Source organism: Phaethon lepturus, unplaced genomic scaffold (genome assembly GCF_000687285.1).
Source record: "Phaethon lepturus isolate BGI_N335 unplaced genomic scaffold, ASM68728v1 scaffold11020, whole genome shotgun sequence".
Lineage (NCBI taxonomy): Eukaryota > Metazoa > Chordata > Aves > Phaethontiformes > Phaethontidae > Phaethon > Phaethon lepturus.
This window is the reverse complement of record NW_010514080.1, coordinates 110,117-136,439: the sequence shown is the minus strand read 5'-3', so window position 1 is coordinate 136,439 and position 26,323 is coordinate 110,117. Positions and strand designations below refer to the sequence as shown.

The window sequence follows — 26,323 nt, the reverse complement described above, 5'->3', positions numbered from 1 at the left end:
TAATAATGGTTTATGAGAAATAGTTTCTGTAATGATCCTCTCAGGTTTCAGAGTAAACGTAATTTTCTCTGGGAATTATTCTAAAGAAATAATACTGTCTGGCTTCCACATTTATGAGAATTGTTCAGATGAGGAGAAATTGGCTAATTCTGCCCTTATAGATTGCTAGGTGGTATCATCTGATTTCCTGATACAGAATATGATGGATCTGGGTAGGAGCATGTGTATTAGGGGAGATGAAACAGCCAATACATTTTGAGGGAAATGACAGTTGGTAAGAACAGTAATCGTGAAATGTTACTGCCCAGTTTTTTGATTACTTCTTATTTGTTTTATGGCTGTAAATAGTAACTGCAGGGTCTTTCATTACTGTATTTTTCATTGGCTCTGGTTAATCTGTCACAATGCCAGAGGCATGTGTGTCATGTTACAATTACATTTGTCAGCCTTCAGCCAAACATGATTCTTCCAGTTACAGTAGTTATTTGATCTCAAGAATTCACCATATCCAGCCCCTTTTCTGATATGCATTTAAGAATATGCAGTAGAGGGTATTCTATAACTTACATAGACCCCCTTTTCTGATATGCATTTAAGAATATGCAATAGAGGGTATTCTATAACTTATATAGATGGACTTTTAGTAATTCACCTCTAATAGTTGAACGTGTTTTCCTAATAAGTCATCTGAATCCTTGCTGGAAACTTCATTTATTGTCTTCATCTTTTCACCAGGATAAAAATCTTTTGAATATTGAAAGACTTTTGTCATATGTCCACATTAACCAATTTTTTTTGCTGAATAAACAAATACTTTTTTTTTTTCCCCTCTTGAATGCCTTCTATTTTTATTTTGGATTTTTAAACCTTTAGTATTTTCGTTGGTCTCACTGGAACTGTCTGACCTGTGTGGTTCTTGAGCTGCAGTATCCAAAGTCAGACAAAATGCTGTGGGACCCTTGAGTTAAGAGGTTTCAGAATGACATTTCTGATTTTTTCAAGAACATCACACGGTTCTTCGTGGTGATGCGTGATAAATTTTATACGAAAGTTTGTGAAACAATAGGATATGAGATGCAGTAACTACATGATTGAGATTGACTACTGTTGGATTTTCACCGGGATTTTTATCCTGGTGAAAAGATGAAGACAATCAACTAAGCTTCCAGCAAAGATCCTGCTTCTAGCCAGTTATTTTCTGTTTTTAAATTAGACTAGACTAAATTAGATTAGATTAAGATCCAGCTTCTTATTTTAAATTCTGATTCTGTCCTCCAAAAATTATTACAGACATGTACTTGGACTCAGTTTTATGTACTACAGAAATCTCTAATTTTTATTCCATCTTCAGACTTTACAGTTAGTAGTACTGGACCAAGAGCAGAATCTGGGCAATCTCACTTTAAAAGTTACAGTTAGTAGTACTGGACCAAGAGCAGAATCTGTGCAATCTCACTTCAAAAGTTATCTAATTCCTCTAATGATCATAATCAAGTACTTTCGTGAAGACAAATGCAGAAGAGCCATGAATACCTCAGTTTAGTAAGCAGTAGATCTGAACTGTATTGTGTATTTGTCATACTTACTGCTTTTTATGTTTCTTTCAAGAAGCAGTTAATTTTGTATCTTATGATTTTTAACGCTACCCTGTGGGCTATTATTTTGTACTTCTCTTTTCTTACATGTTAATAATACACTAGAGAGAAAAGAAGGCTGAGGGAAGAAGTAGGATTTCTTTGGAATGGAATATAAGGAATGTACATAGAGAGGAAAAAGTCAAGGGGTGATCATCGCAGTGATACTGGAAGAGGAGGGCAGCAGCAATAGTACTGTCGGGATGGAGAGTGTAAGTCAAATACAAATATGTGACAAGTAGAGAAAAACAGAAGTTGATACTGAGGAAGGCTGGGAAGGAAGGGTTTTTGAGAAAGATGAGGAGGAGGAGGAGGAAATTGCCTTACAGGAAATTGCCTTCTCTGCCATAAGGATTATATGTGGGCTGATAAGGAGGAAAGAAGGGTTTTTGAGAAAGATGAGGAGGAGGAGGAAATTGCCTTCTCTGCCATACGGATTATATGTGGGCTGATAAGGAGGAAAGGGTTACTGTGGAGATATGGCATGAGAGGAGTTTTGGAAGGGAAGAAGATTTAGTAAGAACATAAGAATGGGAAGCATGGAGAAGTTCAAAGAGTGGGTGGAACGTATTTACAACTACGTTGTGGTAAGGTGGGTGTTGGTCTCTTCTCCCAAGTAACTAGTGATAGGATGAGAGGAAATGGCCTCAAGTTGTGCCAGGGGAGGTTTAGATTGGATATTAGGAAAAATTTCTTCACCGAGAGGGTGGTCAAGCATTGGCACAGGCTGCCCAGGGAGGTGGTGGAGTCACCATCTCTGGAAGTGTTCAGAAAATATGTAGACTTGGCACTTCGGGACATGGTTTAGTGGGGGTGGTGGTGTTGGGTTGACAGTTGGACTTTACGGTCTTAAAGGTCTTTTCCAACCTTAATGATTCTGTCATATTGGTCAAAAGGTGGGTTTATTAGTGTTGCTTCCACTTGTTCCCTGCCTGCTCAGTCTCCTCTCTCACTTCTAGATCTTTAGAGCTGCATATCTTGTACAACTATGTCAATAACCTTTTTGAACATAATGATGGTTCAGAATGATGAAATTTCTGACTGGAGGGATGGACATTAAAAAATTAAATAAAAAGAAACTACTACAGCAAGTAAATGAGAAAATTATATACATTGTTCCAGTACTATGTTTATCCTCAGTTCATGTTACCATTGTTTTCTCTGGTAACAGCTGTTGTCTTTAGACCCTGACTTTTTTTTCTGTTGGTCTCATCCAGGAGACATTTATAAACACCTGCTTTCTGCTAAAAGCTCTTAAAAACCAGAAATGACCATGGTCTTGAAACAAGGTAGTTCAGTCTAAGTCTCAACTTTATTCTACAAGACAAGCAAGATCATTGACCATCACAACATTTTATTAAATATGTCAGATTAAAACATTTCTTTCATTTTGATAGGAGCAAGACTGAGCCTATGCTATAGGTTAGGAACTTATTCTATAGGTTAGGAAACTGAATGCAATTAATGCCCTACCAAAGTAGTTTTCCTACAGTTGAATATATAATCAAAAAAACTTCCTGGGCAAGCATCCAAAGACAGACTGAACAGTATATAAGAAGTTAATTCTGTTGTGCTTTCTAGTATTTGTAGAAAACTAAAAACATAGTTACTTCAGAACTTCTCATTCACTACTTTAAATGTATTTCCTCTGTGTTACACAAGAACTATGGAAAAGAACAGATATATCCATTGAGACAATTAATTTGTGATGGAATCTTACTAAAAAGGTTTCTGGAAAGCAAAAAAGTGAATTTCAGTAAGGGGCAATAAAGCAAAAATAATTCAGTGAATTTTAAGTAATTATTTCAAGACAGTCATAATATTTCATTAAGTCCATCTCTTTAGAATTTTGGCAAAGATTAATTCCTTGTAGGCATATTCTACTTAAGAACATGTCAGAACTGTCATAGTGGAAGGTGAATCTTTTATTATAAAATATATCTTCATTAAGGTAAGAGAAAGGCAGGAACGCTGATTTTTCCCTGTAAACATTTGTACATATAAAAAATTAAAAAACAGATTAGGAACTCTGCTGGAAGCAATGTCAATTTATTCTGGCAACTGGTTAGTTTGCTTGACATTGGTGTTTTTCATTAGCTTTCATTCTACTGCTGTGTTATGTTAATATATAAAATCAATGGTCATTTCAAGATAATAATGAATATGGACACTTTTTTGAAACCATGGTGATTGCATGTAAAGATAACCTGCACACATATCATGCATAAAACTTTGTTTCCTTGCGTCTGTGCAATTCTGTCTTTTCAGTGTCAGATATTTGAGACTTTGACCATTATAGAAAATGGTGAAAGCGTTTCTTTCTAACTGACGCCACTCCCTGTTTAAGTTTTCCAGATGATTTTGCACTGGTAAAAATATGTTCTGTTGTTTGTAAACCACACTCACTGTAGTATGATCCTGAAGTTTCACTTCTTGATTTTTTTTTTTTTTCACCAGAAGTGAAAGAGGTCACACATTTGCCTTGTGAGATGCTGCGGAAATGTATTTTTTTCATTCCTCTTTTTTCACTGTATTTTATCCCATTGTCATTCTGTGAGGATGACAGCACTCTTCCCATTAAAATAAGACTAAAATATCAAACAAAAAGTATTAACGCTAATCTTAAGCCAATATTTCCCTTAAAGGAAATTGAAATCTGCTAATGTGTTTTGGCAGACAGTAGAGTTACAGCTAGGGACAGTTGCTACATTGTGTGGACAGCTGTACAGAATCTATTTTGAGGTGGTTTTATATTGAACCGTGTCATGGATGATAACAGGGTGAAAGACAGCCTGTAGACTGTAGACAGCCAGAATTTGGTAGACACCTATCCAAGGAGATTAGAGTTTTACAATAGTTGTTTATTTCAAACACTCACTTGCTTCTCCCAGAAAGTCATCAAATTTCCTGTTGGGAAGAATGATGCTAAACTGGGAAGGTTGCTCAGAAAGTCATGTCAGTGCATGCTGTGCAAGAGTTTGCAGTTACCGGTGTCACGCATAACCAGACAGTCCCTGGGCATCCACTAACATTGCTGTCAATGGATTCACATATTTCCAGGTCTTCCTTCCCATTCCAGCCTGATTTTCTCCACCTAAATAGTCTATAGGCAGAAACACAGTGCAAGATCAGCTTCCCTAACCTGTGATTCTACTTGTTAGAGTAATAGAATAGAATCATAGAATCATTTAGATTGGAAAAGACCTTTAAGATCATCGAGACCAACAGTAAAGCTGACACTGCCAAGTCCACCAGTAAACGATGTCCCTAAGTGCCACATCTGCGGTTCTTTTAAATACCTCCAGGGATGGTGTCTCATCAGAGATGTTTTTCTCTTTATTAGTTGGAGAATAAAATACATGCCACTTCTGTTCAGTCCAGGTGTTATCAAAATTTACCACTAGCTCCTAGCAAGTCACAAGTTTATACTTGAGAGTTGAAGAATAGTTTGGGACAGGAGCACACGCACCCCTGTAACTGGCAGCATTAACAATCTCTGTTACCTTTCACCTATTAATCTCTGGCTTGAGTGATTCTACTACCTGTAAGTTTGAGGGTTTTTTAATGATCATAACCCCTTTCTCAATCAAGAGACTGTCTTATATCTTTAAACATTGATGGTCAGCACAAAAGTGGAATTTTTTTTTTCCCTTTTGAGGAGTAAAGGAAAAGCTCTGAGGCATCATTTAATAAAACTGGAATCATGTAAGACATTTCATCTGCTGTAGTTACTTTGTCTAAAAGCTGATCATTTATCTGACATAATCTGGGACTGTATTGTGTATACTTCCTAGAAAGACTTTTGTTTCTCAAACCCATGGTAATAGAAAGTCATTGAAACATTGCTCCTATGGAAGCCTGTTGGAGTAGAATACAAAGAGAGAGATGAAGAAAAGCAGAAATTAAAAAAAAAATACTTTAGTATAATTTGGTATATTTAAAAGATTAGGAGGATGTGTCGTGCCTGTATGCAGTTCTGTTCAGCATAGAAATAATTAGGATCGATGATGTTTGGAAAATTAGACTTTCAACACTGATGTGGGTGATGCTTCAGAGTGTAAGTACCAGTTAGTTTCTTTCTGCTCATCTAAGAGGAAAGTATTACTAATACAAAACGACAAAAAAAAAAAAAAAAAATCTGTGTAATGTTACTGAAGGTTTTTTCTAAAGGTTGCTTCCAGTCTGATTTCCTGTGTTTGTCTCTTTTCTCCAAGGGAGATGCATTAGCAAAGCGTGGCTATGTGATGGCGATATTGATTGTGAGGATCAGTCTGATGAGGATAATTGCGAGGGCTATATGTGTGGACCACCAAAATACCCTTGTGTTAATGATACCTCCATCTGCCTACAGCCTGAGAAGCTCTGCAATGGAAGAAGAGATTGTCCTGATGGATCTGATGAAGGCGATCTTTGTGGTACTTTTTAGACAAATTTTCCTGATTATTCTTGATATTGTCTGTCACAATACTTACTGTCGAAAAAACAGTTCTCACAGTAATCTTACTGAAATTTTATCACAGTAGCCTGTGTGAGGATTTTTATTTAATTTAAATGACAGTGGATTTGTGCTTGAAGTAATAGTTTTCTTTGAATAAGGGGCAACATAGCTCCATAGGCAAGTCTTTCATTTCCTAACCCCTTAAAATACTCCTGAAGGTAAACAACTTAAAAGGATCTGGCATATATGAAAGGATTTAAGCTAATTTGCAGTTCTCTCAAACTGCAGAAGCTTGAGTTGATAAATCCTGTCACTAGCTGTGTAGGAGTTTCTGAAGAAATACAGTGGGATGACTTGGAGGAGCTAACATGTCTCCCTGATGGTGGTGGTGAAAGGATTTCACGGTATGTCAGACAGTGTAGGTTATCTGAGCAAAATTGTACTCAGTAAAGAAAGTACAAAAACAATTTTATGAGAGAAGTATAACAGATAACCTAACTGAATTATTATAAAATATATGCAAAGATAAAATGAATAGACTTTAAAAGAATCTACAGCAGTAGTATTGTACTGTAGTGATGATTTAGAGATAAGTGAAACATGGTTTGTAGGAAAAATGTAGGTAATTTTATAGTACATTTTAATTATATCAACAATTTGCCTCTTCCCCACTGACCTTGCTCTGCATAAAATATTTTATAATCTCCAGCATTCTGTTACAAAGCATTTGGAGATGTTTACAAGCATTTTCACCCTCTAGGATCTATCTTTACTAGGAGACCCTGCACTGGGCAGTGCTGAGTCACCTGAATTGCTTAGCACAGGACGCAGGGTTCACTGGCTGGGCAAGAGCTGCTGCAGGACATGGCACAGAGATCTTTACACTGTCCTACTCTGTTGGTCTGCAGACTGTACTGTAGGAGGGTATCTTAAATTCAGCGTTCTTCTGGAATATGTTAAGATTATGTTGTAGACCTAAATCCTTTCAAAGCTACATATGAAATCCCATGATATCTAGAATGCAGGTGAAAGAAATTATAGCGTAAGGCCAATTATATTATTTCTTTGCTATTTCTATGTTTGGACAATTACCTTCCTATTAGTAGTAGTCCAACATGACACCTGTATCCTCTTGGATACTGTGTAGGGCCAAGCTTGTTTTTTAACGGTTGTTATAACTTTTAGATGGTGTGTTATTTAGTCAACAAGTATTTCAGCAGTTGTTAATTATTTTGTTTTAAAACATAACTAAGCATAAACAGAATGTCAAATGCGGGATGTTAGGCAACACATTTGGATGTTAGACACATTAAGTAGTATGATCCTTTTTTGTCATGATAAAAAAATCCACACAAAAAACCAAACTTGAAATCTGAATGAGGGACTGTTAGAAGAGGGGTGTGGTTTTTTGGTTTTGGTTTGGTTTTTTATAAGTGGGAAGGAAATAATTCTTCTGTAGAAAACTGTTGTTTTATACAGCTTATCACAAGTGGGCAAGGCTTTCAGAGACTAGTTAGAATCAAACAAAAAAAAATAAAAGGCACAAATAGATTAAAAAATAAAAGTGAAGCCTAGTTTCCAGGGTAACAATGGACCAGTTTGTCCCTCCCATTGATTCCCTGGATATGAGTAGTTCTATGAGGTAAGGAGTACTTCTATGCTTTTTTGCTCCAGAGGTCACAGAATTTCTCACAGACACAATTATCATGCTTTTAATTGAGATGCTTTAAAGGTTTCAGAAATCACCTTCAATCCATTTAGCAGAGCTTTGCAAATCATCAGTTACCTGCAGAATATAAAGTGAGAGCACTGACACAGAGAATGCAGAAGTAGTATTCTCTAGCAGCTGTTATTGAAAAAGGAGAAAGAAATCCTGATTTTTTTAAATCTTATTTGTATGTTTCTTTGACAAGTTGCTTGGGATATAGATGCATAGGACTAAGAGTTGGAGCCTTCTCCCCCCCAAGGTCAATTGTCTGGAGGCAAGGGAAGTATATGGGAAAGTATGCTTATTTCGCTGTTCATCAGCTTTTGGTCACCGTTGAAGGTGGTTGACCTATAACAGTCTTTGGACTGACTCTGTATGGATGCTCTTTAATTCTTAAGTGAATGAAATAATATGCACGAAGGTCTGTAAAAATGTATATACATTGTACATCTGCTATTCTAAAATCCTGGAAGATTGCCCTAAAGCTGCCATACTTAGAAATCAGCTAATTTTAAAAATAAATATAGAAAGCTGTTTAACAAATGTAAGATTTCATTTGTGCTTCTTAGGGGCTTTTATATGTTTTAGTTGACCTGGTGACTTTAAGAATATACAATATAACTGACAACCCTGTGGCCCTTAATGTTGTGGTGGTTTTTTTCCATGTTATTTCAGATGAATGTTCACTTAACAATGGTGGATGTAGCCATCAATGTTCTGTGGTTCCTGGAGGAAGAATTGTATGCTCCTGCCCTGCAGGGTTCAGCCTTAGTACAGACAAGAAAACTTGTGAGATTATGGATTACTGTACCAAGCACCTTAAGTGTAGTCAAGTATGTGAACAGCATAAAAATACTGTCAAGTGCTCATGTTACGAAGGCTGGAAGCTCAGTAAGGATGGAGAAAATTGCGTTAGTACTGGTGAGTTGAAATTCAGTGTGTTTTCAATATTCCAAATGTTAATAGCTCTTACATCCATTTAGTGAGAGGTTATTTCCTTTTTTTAAATAAGAAATATAGGCTTGGATTATCCAAATGTTGGGCTGACAGCAATCTGAAGAACTCAAAGCTGTCCCTTTTCATGATGTGGGATAAAGGAGTATTGCAATATTAGTTCATTGTTTTTAAAACTTTCTTAGAATATTAATACCAAATAATTTCTAAGTTGTTTGAAGCTTTATACAGTTTTTCATGTATATTTAATATGCAGGGGAGATAGAGAGAGATAAATATATGTAAGTGTGTGTGTGTATATATATATAAAAAATATGGGGAATTTACTATGTATTTTGAAGAAATGGATCAATCTGTGACATCATGATATTGATCGGTATTACTTGAGGGTTAAGAAGTGTAATTTGGAATGTGCATGAATGCTCATATGGTCAATTATTTGCTGCATATTACCGTTCACAATTTAAGCTATTTTTTCAGCTACGACATTCTGATACTTTTTGTTGACATCAGTAAGTCCATTCAGCTCTCTAATCAAGAAGAAAACGAACATAAGCCAAAATGGGAGAGGGGAACGCATTCCCCTCATTTTTTCACTATTGATATGTACCAAAGCATGATCTAGAAACTATGTTAGGGGTGTCTTTTTCAAGTGCAGTGTGAATATGTGTGTGAAATTCAAACATGTATGTGCAATATAAACTGTCATCATACATTACTGCCCATGAAGGAACTTAAAAATAGCATTGATTTTGCTGTCCAGATTTTCAAAATCTCAATTTAGGATTCTTTGACATTTTTATTCTTTATTATCTTTATTTTTTGATAGTGTCTTAGCAGTTCTGAGTAGAAACATCTCCCAAACTATCTATCATTTATTTGTGTTATTATTTCATAATTCAATAGATATCATGCTTAAGATATTCATGATTTATTTGAGTTACTCAGCATTTCCTCAGATGAATCACATGACAAAATTCTGAATTGGTAAGCTAGAAATAAAAGACCAAGTTTCCTATTGCTAGTCACCTGAAATAATTTAGTAGCTAGCAGCCAGCTTAATGGTTCATATTTCAGAGAAGGCAAATTCTAATCCTTCTGCATTGACAATATTTGAGCTAAATTACAAAACATTTTAGAACTTTGTTGCAGTAGTAATGAAGCCTATAATTTACTTATGGCCAAAATATCTATTGCATGTAGTAAAAATAATGTTTCTCTTTGCCAAAACAATGGATAATTAAAATTCAGGCTTACGTCATGGATGTTCTCTCAAATTATACGTCTTGCCTTTGAGCTACTTGTTTAATCCGTTAAGAATTTCATTCATCATGCTGGAATAACTGTTGCTATAATTTCCAGAATGATCTCCAAATTGAGTCTTTGTGTCTCCATAATTGTTACTATCATCTGTAAATAGTTACTACTACAGTATGAGATTGGGAACGTATGTCGTTCAGACATTACTGAGCTATGCTGATAGTAGACTCTTAAATCATGCTTCACAGGCATATTACTGTGGATCTCTATATCTGAAATTTATTTTATTGCTGTTAAATTTATTATTTTATGACACTGCTTTAGTATTATTTTCATTGATGTTTGAATGATCTAATGTGTTTTATTATGGACATTTCCAATAATTCAAAACGTGCAATCTTACTGGGTTACAGAAATGAAAGGATTAGAAGTATTTAAGACAGTGTTAGTAACTTGCTGGAAGAAAGCTTGAAACAAACTTTAAATTAAAGCAAATAGAAAAGACCACTATTTGGAAGCTAAGGTAAAAAAAACCAAAGCAAACTATACTCAGGCTGGAAAGTAAGAAAAGTAAGTCTACGGTTTCTCAGTTTTTCTTAAACCCATGAGACATTTCTGCTTAATGTTTATTGATGTTGGTAAGAGTCTGAAGTTACAAATTGACTTTTACAGATTTTCTCAAAGAATGTAGTATTAAATATGTGATCTGAGACTGGTGATGTCAGCTGATACAAAGAAAAATGATACCTGTCTTTACAAACTGTAAAGATACTATCCTAATGCCATCAAACCTCCAACAAAATTGCACCATATTAAATATGACATATGCTTTTATAGTCACTAATAATCTTGGCCTCTTTCAGTTTATTTCATTTAAAAGTTATGATAAATACTTTGAAGGACAGATCCTCTGATACTTCAGTTGTTGACTGTATGAGCAGCATTTTAGTAAAGTGAGTGCAATTTTGGTCTGATTTGTGAATGTTAGCCTCAAAATGTCCATACCGTTTATGTCTCTGTGCATGAGATCCTAACTGAACATAAAATAAAGAAAAAAGCTTTCATATAATACTGTTATGTAGAGTTCAAAGTAATCTTGTGAAGATCAACAGTCCCCCAAATGCCAAACTAATTCTTCAATAATACCAGTTGGTATAAAATAATTCTTAGAGTACCCATAGTGATTTAAAATGCCTTGATCCGGGAGTTGAGTTGTATTGTGTTGTATGTGTATTGTAGCAGTAACTAATAATCCTTTTTCCAGGAGAAAAAAAATTACTCAAAGGAAAATGATTACCTCACCCTTAGATATATTTTTTGCTATCTAAAATAGCACTTTCCTATATATAGTCAAACATTTCACTAGTACACAGCAGTAATGTGGAAAGTTAGTATGCAGCACTTTATTTTTTTCAAAACATTGTAAAATCATTCACTTGAGTGTCCATCAGAAATCTAATGGGAATATGAATGCTAAAAATGTAGTAATGTATGTGATTTTTTTTTGATGGTATATCAGAATTGAATACTGTGTCAGAGGAATCTAATTAATTACCAGAGAAATGTAATGAATTATGGAATAATAAGTATATAGAAATAAATTGGTGGAATTGAGATGGTATTTTCTTTTTCATTTCTCTTTTTTGAGGCTTTAAGTGATGTGTGCTTTTCTCGTTCAGAGTTTCTTCACTTTCCATATCTCCTGTTTCCATCTAGTTTGCTTTTCGCTGCTCTGGCATGTGTCTTGTTACCTTACTAATTTTCCAAAGACTAAATGTTTCATTCATGTTTACGTTTATATTGATTGAACTAAAAGTATGCCACAGAGCTCTGTTACTCAGTCAATATAAATTATATCTTTTCATACTCTTCTTCCTAGTTTCTCTTGGAACATTTCAAAATAAGTTGTGCTGATATATTGCACTTGAAGTCTTTTAGATGATAAGCATACAGAAAAAAAAAAACACTGTTCTTGAAAGATATTTAAATTTCATGTTTATGTTCATCCTTACAGAATTTGGTATAATAAAAGTTCAATGAACTCAGAAACACTTAGCATAGTATAGATTTAGTTAAAAAATAACTGTCAACCTTTTCTAAATTGTGGGAACTGTGTTATATCACTAGATATATTTGGAAAAGAGGATGATGTGTCTGTATGCTTGGTCTGTTTTAGCTGGATTTAAATTCAGTTTTGTTATAATTTCCAGGTAGTTTTCAATATTAAAACAGAGGAAAAACAAACAAAAAACCTAAAAAAAAAAAAAAAAAAAAAAACACTAAAAAAAAACCACCACAAAACACCAAACAAACAAACAAAACCCCCCAATAGTCTAATCCTGTCTGAGCAATGTCAAACTTTTAATGACGGGGTTTTTTTCGGACTCTTCATGGGGTTATCATTTTTTTTAAGGTAAATTTTATAAAAGCACAGTGTAGGTTGCTTGCTGTGCTACTGTTGTTGCAGTAAGCTTCAGTTAGCATTTTTCCCAAGAAGGACTTTTAAATTAAAACCACTGGAAATAGTAAAGCATTATTCTTTCTACACAGTCTTTTTTGAGTGTGTTTAGGCAGTTTTCTTCTATCAGAATATTTTCTTGAAACTGTTAATGCAGTTCATGCTTTATGTTTGTCTTGTATATTTTATGCACTTACCTGTATGGTAAAAATGATTAGTGCAGTCATAAAATCAGAAGGTACAGAAATGTATTAGTTTTCTCTAATAAATTGTTATCAATTTATTTAAAAAAAAAAAGCTTTAAAGAATGGAATCGGTAATTGTTACATTGAATTAAGATGAGATTTTATGAAAATATTCTTAATGACATTAATATTGCTGTTGTTATTGCTTTCAAAGACCTTCAAGACACCTTCAGTGGTCAACTCCAAGTTTCCCAGGGGTGAGATATTTCAGTGCCTCACTCTCCTTAAGATTTTTTCCTAGTCTTTCTGAGTCTTCTTGCTCCAGTTTAAACTTTTAATCCTTGGCCTACTTGTTATTTATATAGAAAACAAGATTTTTCCAATTATCAGTTTATCAGCCTTTTAAGTCTTTGGAGAATTTTATGTGCTTCCGCTCACCTTATTCCATTGTTTTTTAAACTAAGCAATTCCAGATTGTTCCTTCTTTCCTTGCAAGCTATACTTTCTATATCTTACAGCACTTGCTGATTTCCTCTTGCATTCCTGTTGTTGATTCACATACTTCTTTGAGCTGTGCTCAGAACAGGGTAGGGTATTATAGACTGTCTTCCCCAAAGCTTAGGAGGAGGGAGTGGAAGGATTAAGTCATATTTATTTTAAGTGCAAAAATTGAGTTGACCTTATTTACAGTGCCATGCTATTGCTGAATTGATTTTCTTGATTCTTTTCTACAGATCTGGTATCAGTTATATACTCAATTTTATGCACCTTATTATTCTTGAAACATCATACTTACCTACACATACAATAATAGGGGGAGTCAGGCAGTAATACATAAGATCCTAGACTACTCCAGTCGTCCAGGCGATGGTGATTGATTGCTACATTATGTAAAGCAGACTGGTGGCTGGACTCTGACTCACAACTCACCAGCCAGGCAATAATTACTGCTATCCATTTGGCTGTATTTAAATAAATAGCCTTATCATGGAAGAACCTATGTAAAACTGGTTTCTGTCTGCTTTCTGAATTCTTTCCAGAGAAATTTTGCACTGCGGTGCAGTGCCTCTTGTTTGTCACAAAATCACTTATTCTTTTGTTTTGTGTAGTATCACATCTGTGATTTGACTATATATCAGCCACAGTAACCAAGGATCTGAATTTACATCTTTGCATTGTTATGGGAAGGGTAAGGAAGGCGGGGGGGGAAGCAGCATGTGACCTGCTGATTTAAACCAAAATGTCCAAATAAACAAAATGGTGTCACTTTGCCTACACATATTTTCTTACCCATTTCTCATTGTTCATTTACATTCTTAAGTATTGTACCTTAAATTTGTCAAGATCCTATTGAACTCTTATCCTTTTCAACAGTGTACTTGATAATTTGCGCTGTAGGTTATGTAGCTTAAGGTAGACTTTATCCACTTTGAATGAAAAAAACACATCCCATGTACACAGATTTATTAGGTTTCTTTTTTTTCCATTGTGATGTTAATTATCTGAGAAACATAAAAGAAGCTACTGGTGATGTCCATCATTTTACGCACTGGAGTTCCCTAAAAAGCCATATGTCAGTAGCCTGTGGTCTGCATAATAGCTGCCGATTTATCAGAAATTGGGAAGTGCCATAAGCTGTTTCTCAGGTTCAGGTAACTGGTACTTGTGAAATAGCTACTAATTTCAGTAATCCTGTTCTTCATTAAATTATTTAACTACTGCAGAGCTTTGAAAAATTACCTTTGCAGAAAGTCATTCATTGTTTTAGCAAATAGGAAGATCATTTGGAAAGTCCAAGCCAGATTATTAACAAGTACTTCAAGAGCAGAAACATAGCTCTACTGAGGTACCTAAATAACTTAAAACATCATAGATAATTTAATCTGTTTGTGCAATGGTTATCAAGAGAAGAACATGAAATTAATCTTTTCAAAAAGAGGTATATAAGCATATCTATATTTGGTGATAATTTGTGCAACCTTTCTTTGACTATCTTAGAAGAACAATACAACATTGCCTATTGCCGTAAATCGCCAATAATCTGTCTTTTATATACAACAGGGGTTTAACTGTATGGAAAACAGAAATGAAAAAAAAAAAACAACTCCTTTCCCACAGAGAAGGACTGGTGTGAAAAATCTTTATTAAAATGGATATACCAAGTTGATTCAACAGTTTACAGAATCCAATTTTCATCTTTCTTGTTTGTTTTATTAACACAGTTACTTGTTTGAAAAGCTTTTCCTAATCTAAATTATGTAAGAACTCTAATAAAAACATCAATTTTATAGTATGTTTGACCTATGCAGAGAGCAGTTACAGATATTTATGTGTAATTTGATGTAAGATCACAGGCACAAATAATCTAGCATTAATTCAATAACAAAGGAAGGAGAAATTAGTGGTGGTTGGGTGTGTGATGGGCTGTGTCAATAAACATATAAACTGTTAATTTCCTTGCTTGATAGTTTGGGGTGAGGGGTTTTTTTTAAGCACTTCAATTGAAAAAACAAGGTACTTTATATATATTCAACAGGTACGTTGCATATATTTTAGTAAATTGTTTTGGCCAACTGGCATTTGAAACAGTGTAATGGATTAATTTTTCTGGTACTTTTGGAAAAACAGATTTTATTTTGATTACATGTGACCTTTAAAAACTCTAATTGTGGACTCCTTGTGGTAAAGCTACAAAACATGGTTCAATAGTTGAGTTTTATATTCCCAAATTTAATGTTTAATATCTCTAGTGGTGATCAAAGATAATGCTGGAAGGGAGAAGTGAGAAGTCTGTGGGACTAAAAATGTATTTGAAAGACTCCTTATCAGAAGAGGAGTTGTTTTAATCATCTATTTCTCCTGATAAAGTATTCTGTTGTTCTTATTCCACTTGTCATTTCTATCAATATGTAACAATATCTTCTTTATTATCCTTTTGAAATATGTAATCTTCTGCTTCCAGATCCATTTGAGGCTTTCATAATTTTTTCTATACGACACGAGATCAGAAAAATTGATCTTCACAAACGTGACTACAGCCTTTTAGTTCCTGGTTTAAGAAATACAATAGCACTTGATTTTCATTTCAGTCAGAGTTTACTGTACTGGACGGATGTGGTAGAGGACAAAATTTACAGAGGCAAGCTCTCTGATACTGGAGGTATGAATTTAATCTTTAATTCTTAACAGTAAGAACAACTGCAGTTGCAGGGTGATAAATTGTAACTGAGCTACCGTTCACAGAAACAAAATTTGTGATGGCATTCTGCCTTTAAAAAGGTGTATATCTAGATTGTACTTGATGTAGAGCTAGAAGGAGGATTTTTGTTATAAAAGTTTCCTTTTGCACTAGGCTATCGGATGAAGAAAATGTCAGATGTAAAGAGTTTTTCTTCCTAGTCCAATGAGTGCAATATTGATTTTTTTTTTTCATTTTTTGTAATTTACCTTCACCTTGTTTAAGACATATAAGAATTTATCAGATATCTGATAAATTAATCTGCTATCACTAGGTGAAAGATTTTGCTTCATAACTTTATAGCACTCAGAAAGACATGTTCTTTGCTCTGGTGGCATAATTATGCCTATAATTCAATATTATCTCATAATATATACAAAAGTGTTTCTACAGAATGTTCTTCGTTGAAGTGTATATTCAGGTGCTTTCATTCCTGCACGAGCTAACAGGCATAAGCATGTTTAATTTACTTTTGTAAAAGTTCACATATGCATTTGTGTGTATGTTCTCCAACATGTTTTTTGGTCTGGGGTTTTTTTTCTTCTCCTTAGCAGATGGTATTTGTGGGTATTTTTATATCCATGGACGCAGACCAGGAAAGGTCCTATGCTGCTAGCTATGTAAAGACAGCCAAGGACTTGCTACTTCTCATTAATGATTACGGTGTTTGTATGAAACCAGTATGGTAGTCTGTTGCTGTCACACTGTGTTATAGTCACACTATACCAAACCCAAGTCACTTCTGTGCTCTATTAAAAAAAAAAAATTACTCCCTCAGTCTTGCAGCTGTCAAGAACTGAGTTGCATCTGCAAAAAGCATTGTGCCTTCCTGGAAGTCCTGAGGGCTAACAGAGTGCTTTTGTAGTTGCCGTTTGTGTGAAAATTTTGAGACCCTCCAGAGGAAGTATTTGCTAGGGAGGAGCTGTTAGTAGGCAGTGCCAGTATGAGTTGTGCATGTGAATTTGAAGGAACAAAGGCTATTTATTGCAGAGCTTTTCAAAATGTGTAGTCCAAACAGGGTTCTACCTGCCATTTCTGCTTTCATCGTAGTGTTTCAGTTTTCTCGTTTTCTGATTGAGAAGGAACTGAAATAGAGCTGCCTGAGTTTTGTTTAGCATGTCTGGTCACTGGGAGGCAAAGCGTGAGCATGTCCTTCACAGATGCTGCAAAAGAGGTCCCTGGTAATAGGGGACATGTACGTCTCCTGTGTTACTCTGCATGTGATCTCTGACCATTATTTAAAGCTTCAGAGCTTTACTTGCTAAAGCATCAGGGAACTAAAAAGTTCTATTACTGTGAAATGAAGTTTATTTGTATATTGCCAAAAGTGTACTTATTTACAGCAGTCTATCGCATTTGTAAAGAAGAAATGTCACGTGGAACAAAGGATTATCATCCATCAGATTAATCAAGAATTCACTCCAAGAGCATATGATAGACCTGTATGTCCATGTTCACTATATCAGACTCTATATTAGCTATTTAAGACTCTCCTTCCCCCACTGCTTTCTCTTTTTTTTTCAGGTGTTAGTGCCATTGAGGTGGTAGTGCAACATGGCCTGGCCACACCTGAAGGTCTTACTGTAGATTGGATTGCAGGAAACATATACTGGATAGACAGCAATTTGGACCAAATTGAAGTAGCAAAACTAGATGGCACTTTGAGAACAACGCTGATAGCAGGAGCTATGGAACATCCAAGGGCAATTGCTTTGGATCCCAGATATGGGTAATTAGAACAAAAACAACTTTCATGTTGAAAAGCATTTTAAAGATAGAGGTTTAAGTGTGATATTATTTTATTTCCTTTTGCTGTGACTTATGGTTCCTAATTTGTCTTTGATAGTTCTTGGAAGTGTATTTTGAGTTAAATACAATCCATTATTAGTGTGTTTTGCCCTAATGAAAAGAGTTAAGAAAAGGTAAGTCGGGACATATGGGGATCTATTTTGTTGGCAAATTAATTCCCTTGCTATGTGATTGTTTCATTTAATTTTTAGTGCGGATGATAGTAAGTGAAGCCTTTGGTCTAACCTTCCTGTGTTATTAATGGACAGATTTAGATATTTCCAAGGGGATTCCTCTCACTTAGAGATAGATCTTTATATTTTTTTTGTGGGCCTATAAAAGTATAGCTTAGATGTTACTGGAGGACTAAAAGTTGAGTGAGGTAAATCCCAACTTTTGTGTTTTGGTCTCTGTCTTTAAAGTGGAGATAATGCTTGCCAACTTCTACAGTATTTTTCTACCTATTCATAAGGGATATTCTGTAAACTGGAATGTTATTAAACATAAGTAACTGAGTGTAGTAGATTCAGCCTACTACCATAAATAGATATTTTTATCTAATGCCTGTCATAATTAAATGTTTCTAATAGATATTAGAATGTTTTCATAATATCAAACAAAACATTAATTAAAACAGGCCAAAACTGAGTGTGTTGAAGTATGCCTAAGTTAAAATATTGCCTGATTTTGGTAATATGCTAACACAATAAAATCTCTTTTCCCATAAAATATAATTTTAGTAATCATCAAACACAAATATATTGCACAATTCCATTTTAAAATCTTCACAGTAAAAAAAAAAATTAACATTAAAACTTTGCTTAGGTTATTTTTGGTTCCTTTTAAAACTAACCTCTCATTTTTGGGCAGAGTAAAAATGGTCCATACATTCCATTTGTATTAAAATTTAAGTCAATAGACTTAAGTAGAAGAAGGGAAGTAAAACTGTTCATGGAACCTTTAACCCCCTGTTAAGCTAGGTGTCAGTTCTGATTCTGTATTGAAATTCAGTCGTTTACTATAAAAATTTTAAAATTCTTGGAGTTAGAGCAGTGTTTTCAGGCTATTTGAAATTGCGAACACGTTACAGTAACCTCATCACCCAATATTGTGTGTAGCTGGATCATTTTAGAGTTAACAAAAGGTAATGGTCAATAGCTACATCCTCTTCTCATAATTATTCCTTGGGGGGGGGGGGGGCCACAAAAAAAAAAACAAAACACCACACACAAACCACACAAAAAACAAACCCAGCCAACTAATTAAATGTGACCAGAAATAATATAATTACAATGAGGTTGCAGAATCATCATATTTAATTTTCTTTAGGAACCTGCTGTGGTCTATCATGTGTCTTCACTAAATATTTATTTCAGAAACACTACTGTGTACTACATAAAAATAAGAGTGGATAATGGTCCCAGATTCTGAGGCCTGAGGTCCCTTTGGGACCTAAAATTCTGAATTAGGAAGTACATGCTTTAATGAGTAAGGACCCTGCCCTTTCAATTCAGATGCTAGAAAGCTTATTTATAGAATGCATCGCTTATCTATAGAGATCTTTAAAAGAGAGGCATCCTGTTGGCAGAAGAATTGGCAGATAAGTTGTTCAAATTAAATGGTTGGGAGGAAAAAAAAAGTCAAATCACAACTCTTCCTGAAACTGAAGGCTTAATCTGCCTTTTGAAAAGCTAGAAGCAATCGTGTGCTACATTTTGTTAGAAGCGAGGAAAGAATAAAATCTTTGAACACAGATGGGAACAGCTCTTCAATCTTTTCACAAACAAATATGAATAAATAAATATGATGTTTCAAAGTAGACAGTTGTGTTAGGATTGCACAAATCCTGTATCCTTATGGAGGTGGTGCTGCCATAGCTCCATGCCTTCGATTCCAACCTGCAGCGAGACTGAGCATGAATTCCCAGTCCACACACATACCGATATACGTATACACGTGACTGGCCACGTAAGTCTACACAGGCAGAAACTCTCAGTGCGGAGACAAACAGCACCAATACTCTCATTCCACTAACCTCACTGGCTGTTAAGGGTGAAGAGTTTTAGTGGGTAATGTATAGGTATGTATACTGTGGATTCCTCCAGTAGCCGGGTTTAGACAGTGCCTGGCCCTGGGATCGCTGAGCTGCCCAGCTCCTGGCCCCTGGGCATATGAGCCCCCGGGGCTGCAGCCCCACACCAGCTGCTGGTGAGGATGGCGTCACACACTCTGCTGTGGCTGGGCCTAGGCACTCAGCCCTAGCGGGTAGCTAGCCCTGGATCCTCGCTGTCCCCCGCTGCCACACACATGTACACGTCTCTCAGTCAGGCCCCAGACCTCAGGGTCTCCCTGCCAGTTAGCCTGGCCCCCCTGGTCCCTCTAGTAGCCAGTTCCCCAGGTGCTTCGCTCTGAGGCGCACGCATACACCTGGCTCCCATCCGCTTAGCCCACTCACCAGCCTGGCCTCGCCTTTGCCAGCGGTCACACGCGGCCGTGCACGCCCTCGCTCGCCCCAGTTGCTGCCACCGTGGGCGTACAGGCCCTGTGACCTGTCGTCTGGCTCCAGCCGCTGGCACGCAGCGGCCTGTACGCACAGCGTGCAGACGGAGCAGAGACCCTCGCCCAGGAAGGGGGTTAGAAATGGAGTTTGGTAGGAAGACAGGCCTTTTTATACCCTTATGCCTTACTATTTAATGTAGCATCTATTAACTGGAGAGGCCGTATTAGAATAAGCTGTTCTATGTTCAGCTGTCTGATCTTACCTGTCAAAAGTTTTAATTTTGTTATTCACTGTAATTCACTCTTTACAACTAATAAAATTTTTTTGATATCAAAGGTATTATTTTCCTTTAACAAATTAAAAAAAAAAATGTGTGTTGTTAAAAGCTTCATAAGCTAAGAACAGAGTGTAATTTTAGCCTTTTGGTGACACTGCTTCTCTTACTTAACAAGAAACTTCTTCGGTTGCACAGGTGAAAGCTCTCCTTACTGGAAAAAAATTGGAGACAGTACATAACTGAGAGAGCCTACCACACAACATACCTTTTCAGTTTTTTTAGCAAGACTAATCTGTATAGAATTTGTTAGTGACATACCAAAATCTAGGGGTCTTCATTGGAACACTCGTAGTAACAAATCGAAATCTCTAGTTTATCATGTTCCTTAATACCTGCTGCCTCAAATCACCCTTCTTCCCTTTCTCCCTTCCCCATCATCCTTATCTGTGGATTGCTTTCAAAGGCTCTCATTATAATTTTTTTTTAATGAGATGGGTTTCTAGTTATAGAAGGAAGACAAGACAAGCTGTTACTTGTATTAATGGGCATGAAAAAATGAATGCTATTGAACTTCTAGTTTTTAAAAATCTTGGGTTTCCTGATTGCTCTAACACTAATAATGAAATATTACCTCCATGTTACCTTATTACTTCAAGGACTGTGTATAATTGCCCAAACTCACCTATGTGTATTCCTTTCATTTAAAACATGTGAATGTTTGAACTTTTTCCCAGTTATTCTCTTATTGAGACATTTGAAATTATTCTACATGCTTTAATATTTTCTTACATTTCTTTTCTTTTCCTTTCCTCTCACCAGAATTCTTTTTTGGACAGACTGGGATGCAAATTTTCCTCGCATTGAATCTGCTTCCATGAGCGGAGCAGAAAGGAAGATCATATATAAAGATATGGATACTGGAGCCTGGCCTAATGGCCTTACTGTAGATCACTTTGAAAAAAGAATAGTATGGACAGATGCCAGGTAAAGTGATAACAATATTCTTCTTATCTGTTCCTAAATCCCTACTTGCATACAAAAATATGAACTACATTGTAAGTGGAATGTAGTTACGTACATTATGTACATAGTCTTCTGTGCAAATGTACAGTATGTACAGGTCTTTAATTGCATTACTATTACACATAATTTATTCATGGTCTTCATGGCCTGTACGGCAGACCTTAAAGGCCCTTACTAGTCTTCTCAGGGACCTCCCTCCACACACCCTGCCCATGGTCCCAGGAGCCGATTTCAGCGCAGTCCAGGAACTCAGCCCCTGCCTGAGTGGCACCACTGGGAGCACCAGTTTCCAGCCTGTCTGGCAGTGGGCTGTGTTGGTCCAGACCCTAACCCACAGAGTGGCTTCCTGGTCTGATCCTGTCTTGTCACCACAAACGCTTCTGGTGATTTGAACTCTTGGCTGAACCTGACTGCCATCCCTGGGGCCTGCCCTGCTCTCCCTGCATGGGGGCAGTGGGACATGGCCCTGGACAGTGAGGCCTCTGCCCTGTCAGTAGTGGCGTTATCCGTGTCTCCTGGTTCCCTGTGGTATCATCCATGGCTTCTGTGCCACATGGAAGACCCAAGCTGTTTCACTGTTTTTTCTGTAAGTTCACTGAAATGGAAACCAATTGACCTCCTGTACTTTCACAGCATGGAGGTAAATTTACCTTTTATAAACAGTATGCAAGCAAACCAGTATTTCATATCCCGAGTTAAATGGATAATGGGAATTAAATCAACTCTGAAGTTAATGATTCTGCTGTAAACATTCGTTGACCTTACCAGTATGTAAGACTAAGGATTTTAGACATTTTGCACCAATGTCATAATGGTTGTGTGATTTTTATTTTATTGTTATATAATCTTAAATTTGGGGTTATCTTGTAGATCGGATGCCATTTATTCTGCATTATATGATGGAACCAGCATGATAGAGATTATACGGGGTCATGAATATCTTTCTCACCCTTTTGCTGTTTCTTTGTATGGGAGTGAAGTATATTGGACAGATTGGCGGACCAATACACTTGCAAAAGCTAATAAATGGACTGGCCAAAATGTCAGTGTAATACAAAAAACAAGTGCTCAGCCATTTGATCTTCAGATATATCATCCAAGTCGTCAACCACAAGGTGAGTATAGAATAATTATTATTCCTATGAGGGGGGAAAAAGGTTCTTTTTATGTACTAATATCTGTATATGAATTTGCCTTGAACTGACTATCCTTAACTAAATGTTGTATTCAGCAATAGTGTTCCTTGGGTGGTAAGAGAATCTTTATTCAAACCAGAAGCTTCATGGGATTAGTGTTGATAAATACTGCCCACTTGGACTCTTGGTCTGTTAGAAATACAATGTGGAACCATATTTATTTAAAAAGCTTCCAACTTACTTTTGTTAGCTGGAGTAACTAGTTTGACAAAAATAAACATAACAATGTTAGCTGTCTTCTCTTGCTTCTCTCCAGTGGAAGATGAACTTTTCTGTGAAATAAACTGTGTATACAAGTGTTGTAAATAGTCACTTTGTGCTATAATTTGCCTTAATTTACTCATTCACTTCTCTGTATTTGGTTCTAAGTCTTCTTGTTCACTCTTAGGACAGCATAATTTAGATTCCACCACAGCAGACCGCTGCTTTTCTACCTAAATAGCCCCAATTGTGTGTTTTCCATAAACTGACACTTTTTCCAAAGCATATCTTGTTGACTTAACAGCTTTTATTTTAAAATAGCATTTACAATTTTCCATTTCAAATCATCACAGTATGTCTTTCATGGGAGAATGAACTTAACCTGCTGGAGGCATGAGTTTGGCATTTAAAACTTCAAGAAGCATCAAAACTTATTTTTGGTGTGGATAACAATCAAAACTGAAAGGAAGTTCACAGTATATACATTAATTAAATAATAGGAAATTCTTCAATTATTTCTTGATAAATTATTTTGTGACTTTAACTTCCTGTTTTCATCTTTGTAAAGCTTACCTCTTCATGTCTACATGTTTCCATCTCAATTTTATACCAGTTTTGATAGTGTAAATATATTTTTATATACCTATTTATACTAGAACACTGCTGTACAATTATGGTAAGCGCATAAGGCTGTGTCATTAGATAGTCCAACAGTAATTGGGTATTTAATAATTGTCAGCTACTATAACTTAAGATAAAATTGTATTAATCTTTTAAATGAAAACTGACCTGATTTTATCTATCTGTTTTAAGGAGATACTCAATTCTGAATTGAAAATGCAGGAACCTGCTAAAACGTAGCTCCTTTAGACAGCTTTATAATGTCTGTCGCATATATAAAAAGACTAATGATTTTTATAATTTCACTGAATTTTTTTTTTTATAATTTCAACTGAAGCTTCAAATTATTTTTTCACTGAATAGTGAATGTCTCATTCAGATGGTAAATAAGTAGTCAAGAAACTTAAGTTATTGGCTTCAGCGGTTGTATGTGTGAAGGTTCATGAGGACCAAGAAAGAAATCAGAGTAGCCCATTAGTTGCACATCTAGTGTATTTCTAGAGTATAACTGTGTTTATTATTTCTCTGAGGACTATGAGGCTTACAAATATAGAGATTTTATTTAATTGGTGTAAAATTATTTTCCACTCTAAATTTTCTGGCTTCAGTTATGGCAATATATAGACTGTACCTAAGTGTGTTACTAATAACAAGCAATAATTAAATCCAAATTAATTATACAGGAACTTGTTACATTTTGCTGTTATTTCATTCTGATACCTACCTGTTGGTAACATTATCTACTACTGGTCCAAACGCATCTTGTGGCCTTCCCGCATGCTTCCTTTTTTCCCCAACTGCTGTCCAGCTGAGGATAGGTGAATTCAAGATGTGTTGTACAGTGCTGACAACTAGCAATATTCTTCTTCTTCCTAACAGTTATCTCTACTTCTACTGTCATAAAAAATAGAATTTTAATTGGGCTCCTTCTCTTGACTTTTCAAATGTTGAGCCCTCCAAAGTCCCTGTGTCCCTGACTGCGATATCATAAATGTTAATGGAAATAGTTGGAAAGTGTTGTTACGTAGTCATTTACTAGGAGTCCTTGGACTTCTGAATCAGATGCTTAATTTCATTCAATATGAAATAATGAGGATGAAGTGGTTAGCTGAAGTAGTAATGAAAGGATATGATAGTTCTTTCAGGGGTTCCCCATGTAAAATGGGGATATAACTAAATATAGTGACATTTTTCAATATGACTATGGCTGTGCTGGTGTTTAAAATAATTTAAAAATACAAAACCTAGTATAGGACAGGAAGACATTATTATGATACTGCTGGCAATTTCAAAACCCATTCTTGGAAAGAGATACATTAGTGTATTGATCAAGGAGAGAACAGAGTCAGAACCTCTCAACCACAGCTGAAATGCCAGCTTTCTCAAGATAGCTCTTCAATATAGCTTTCCTAGAGTCGTGTAGCAAATCTTCTGGTAGTTGTATCAGCCGTTAGAAGGAAGATTTAAGTCTCTGCAGACTTTTTTATTTTTTTATATCAATAACTCACAGGTTATTTGCAAACAACAAAACAGATCATCCAGAACAGAACAAATCATGATTCATGAATGAGGTTAGTTGCCCTCTTATTGATTATATGTATGTTTAATTTCACTCCAGCCACTATCCTTCTGCAATGTCATCACTGCCTCTTATCTCCCATAAGCTATTCATTCTTCCCTAGTAACTTCACCATCTCCGATTCTCCATCACGTCTTTTGACTTTCTGTAGGTATATTTAGTGTAAATGGGCTTAATGATGCAGATTATCTAGTGGGTGAATAATACATATTTTATAGATATCACATCTATAATAATGCATAGTTAATATGTGAATATATACTTAAACATATACATGTGTACACGTACATACTTCACATATGCAAATGTATATGTACATTTGTCCCCTTATGGTTATAGTTTTGAGTTCATCTTTACATTCTGACATGCTTGAGATACCACTAGGTGCATTTTCTTTTGGTAAATTAATGGGCCCATGTGAACCTCATGAGGTTCAACAAGGCCGAGTGCAGGGTCCTGCACCTGGGTTGGGGCAATCCCTGGTAGCAGTACAGGCTGGGGGATGAAGGGATGGAGAACAGCCCTGCTGAGAAAGACCTGGGGGTACTGGTGGATGAAAAGCTGGACATGAGCCAGCAATGTCTGCTCACAGCCCAGGTGGCCAACGGTATTCTGGGCTGCATCCAAAGCAGCGTGGAGAGCAGGTTGAGGGATGGGATTCTACTCCTTTACTCCACTCTGGTGACACCCCACCTGGAGCGCTGCATCCAGTTCTGGAGCCCTCAGCACAGGACAGACATGGACCTGTTGGAGCAGGTCCAGAGGATGGCCAGAAAAATGCATCGAGGGCTGGAACAGCTCTGCTGTGAGGACAGGCTGAGAGAGTTGGGGGTGTTCAGCCTGGAGAAGAGAAGGCTCCGCGGACACCTTATTTGCAGCGTACCAGTACTTAGAGGGGGCTTATAAGAAATATGGGGACAGACTTTTTGGCAGGGCCTGTAGCAATAGGACCAGAGGTAAAGGTTTTAAACTAAAAGAGGGTTGATTTAGACAAGATATAAGGAAGAAATTTTGCACAGTGAAGGTGGTAAAGCAGTGGCACAGGTTGCCCAGAGAGGTGGTAGATGCCCCATCTCTGGAAACATTCAAGGTCAGGCTGGACAGGGCTCTGAGCATCTGTTCTAGTTGAAGATGTCCCTGCTTATTGCAGGGGTGTTGGACTAGATGACCTTAAAAGGTCCCTTCCAACCCAAAGATTCCATGATTGTCTTGTTACAGGACACATCTGGGCCATATCTAGCTATAGTTATATAGTTGTAGCTT

The 26,323-nt window shown here is 36.2% G+C and overlaps 1 protein-coding gene across 1 annotated transcript in view; it reads left to right on the top strand.

Moving 5' to 3' along the window:
• Positions 1 to 26,323, top strand: part of LOC104624574 (low-density lipoprotein receptor-related protein 1B) — a gene marked incomplete at both ends in the record, with an annotated part of 148,825 nt that overhangs the window by 12,706 nt on the left and 109,796 nt on the right. Inside the window, 6 exons of the mRNA XM_010291978.1 lie at positions 5,849 to 6,049; positions 8,456 to 8,701; positions 15,600 to 15,797; positions 17,400 to 17,604; positions 21,260 to 21,424; positions 22,334 to 22,578. Of these exons, the coding sequence (XP_010290280.1) occupies positions 5,849 to 6,049; positions 8,456 to 8,701; positions 15,600 to 15,797; positions 17,400 to 17,604; positions 21,260 to 21,424; positions 22,334 to 22,578 (1,260 nt within the window). The remainder of the gene's footprint in view (positions 1 to 5,848; positions 6,050 to 8,455; positions 8,702 to 15,599; positions 15,798 to 17,399; positions 17,605 to 21,259; positions 21,425 to 22,333; positions 22,579 to 26,323) is intronic.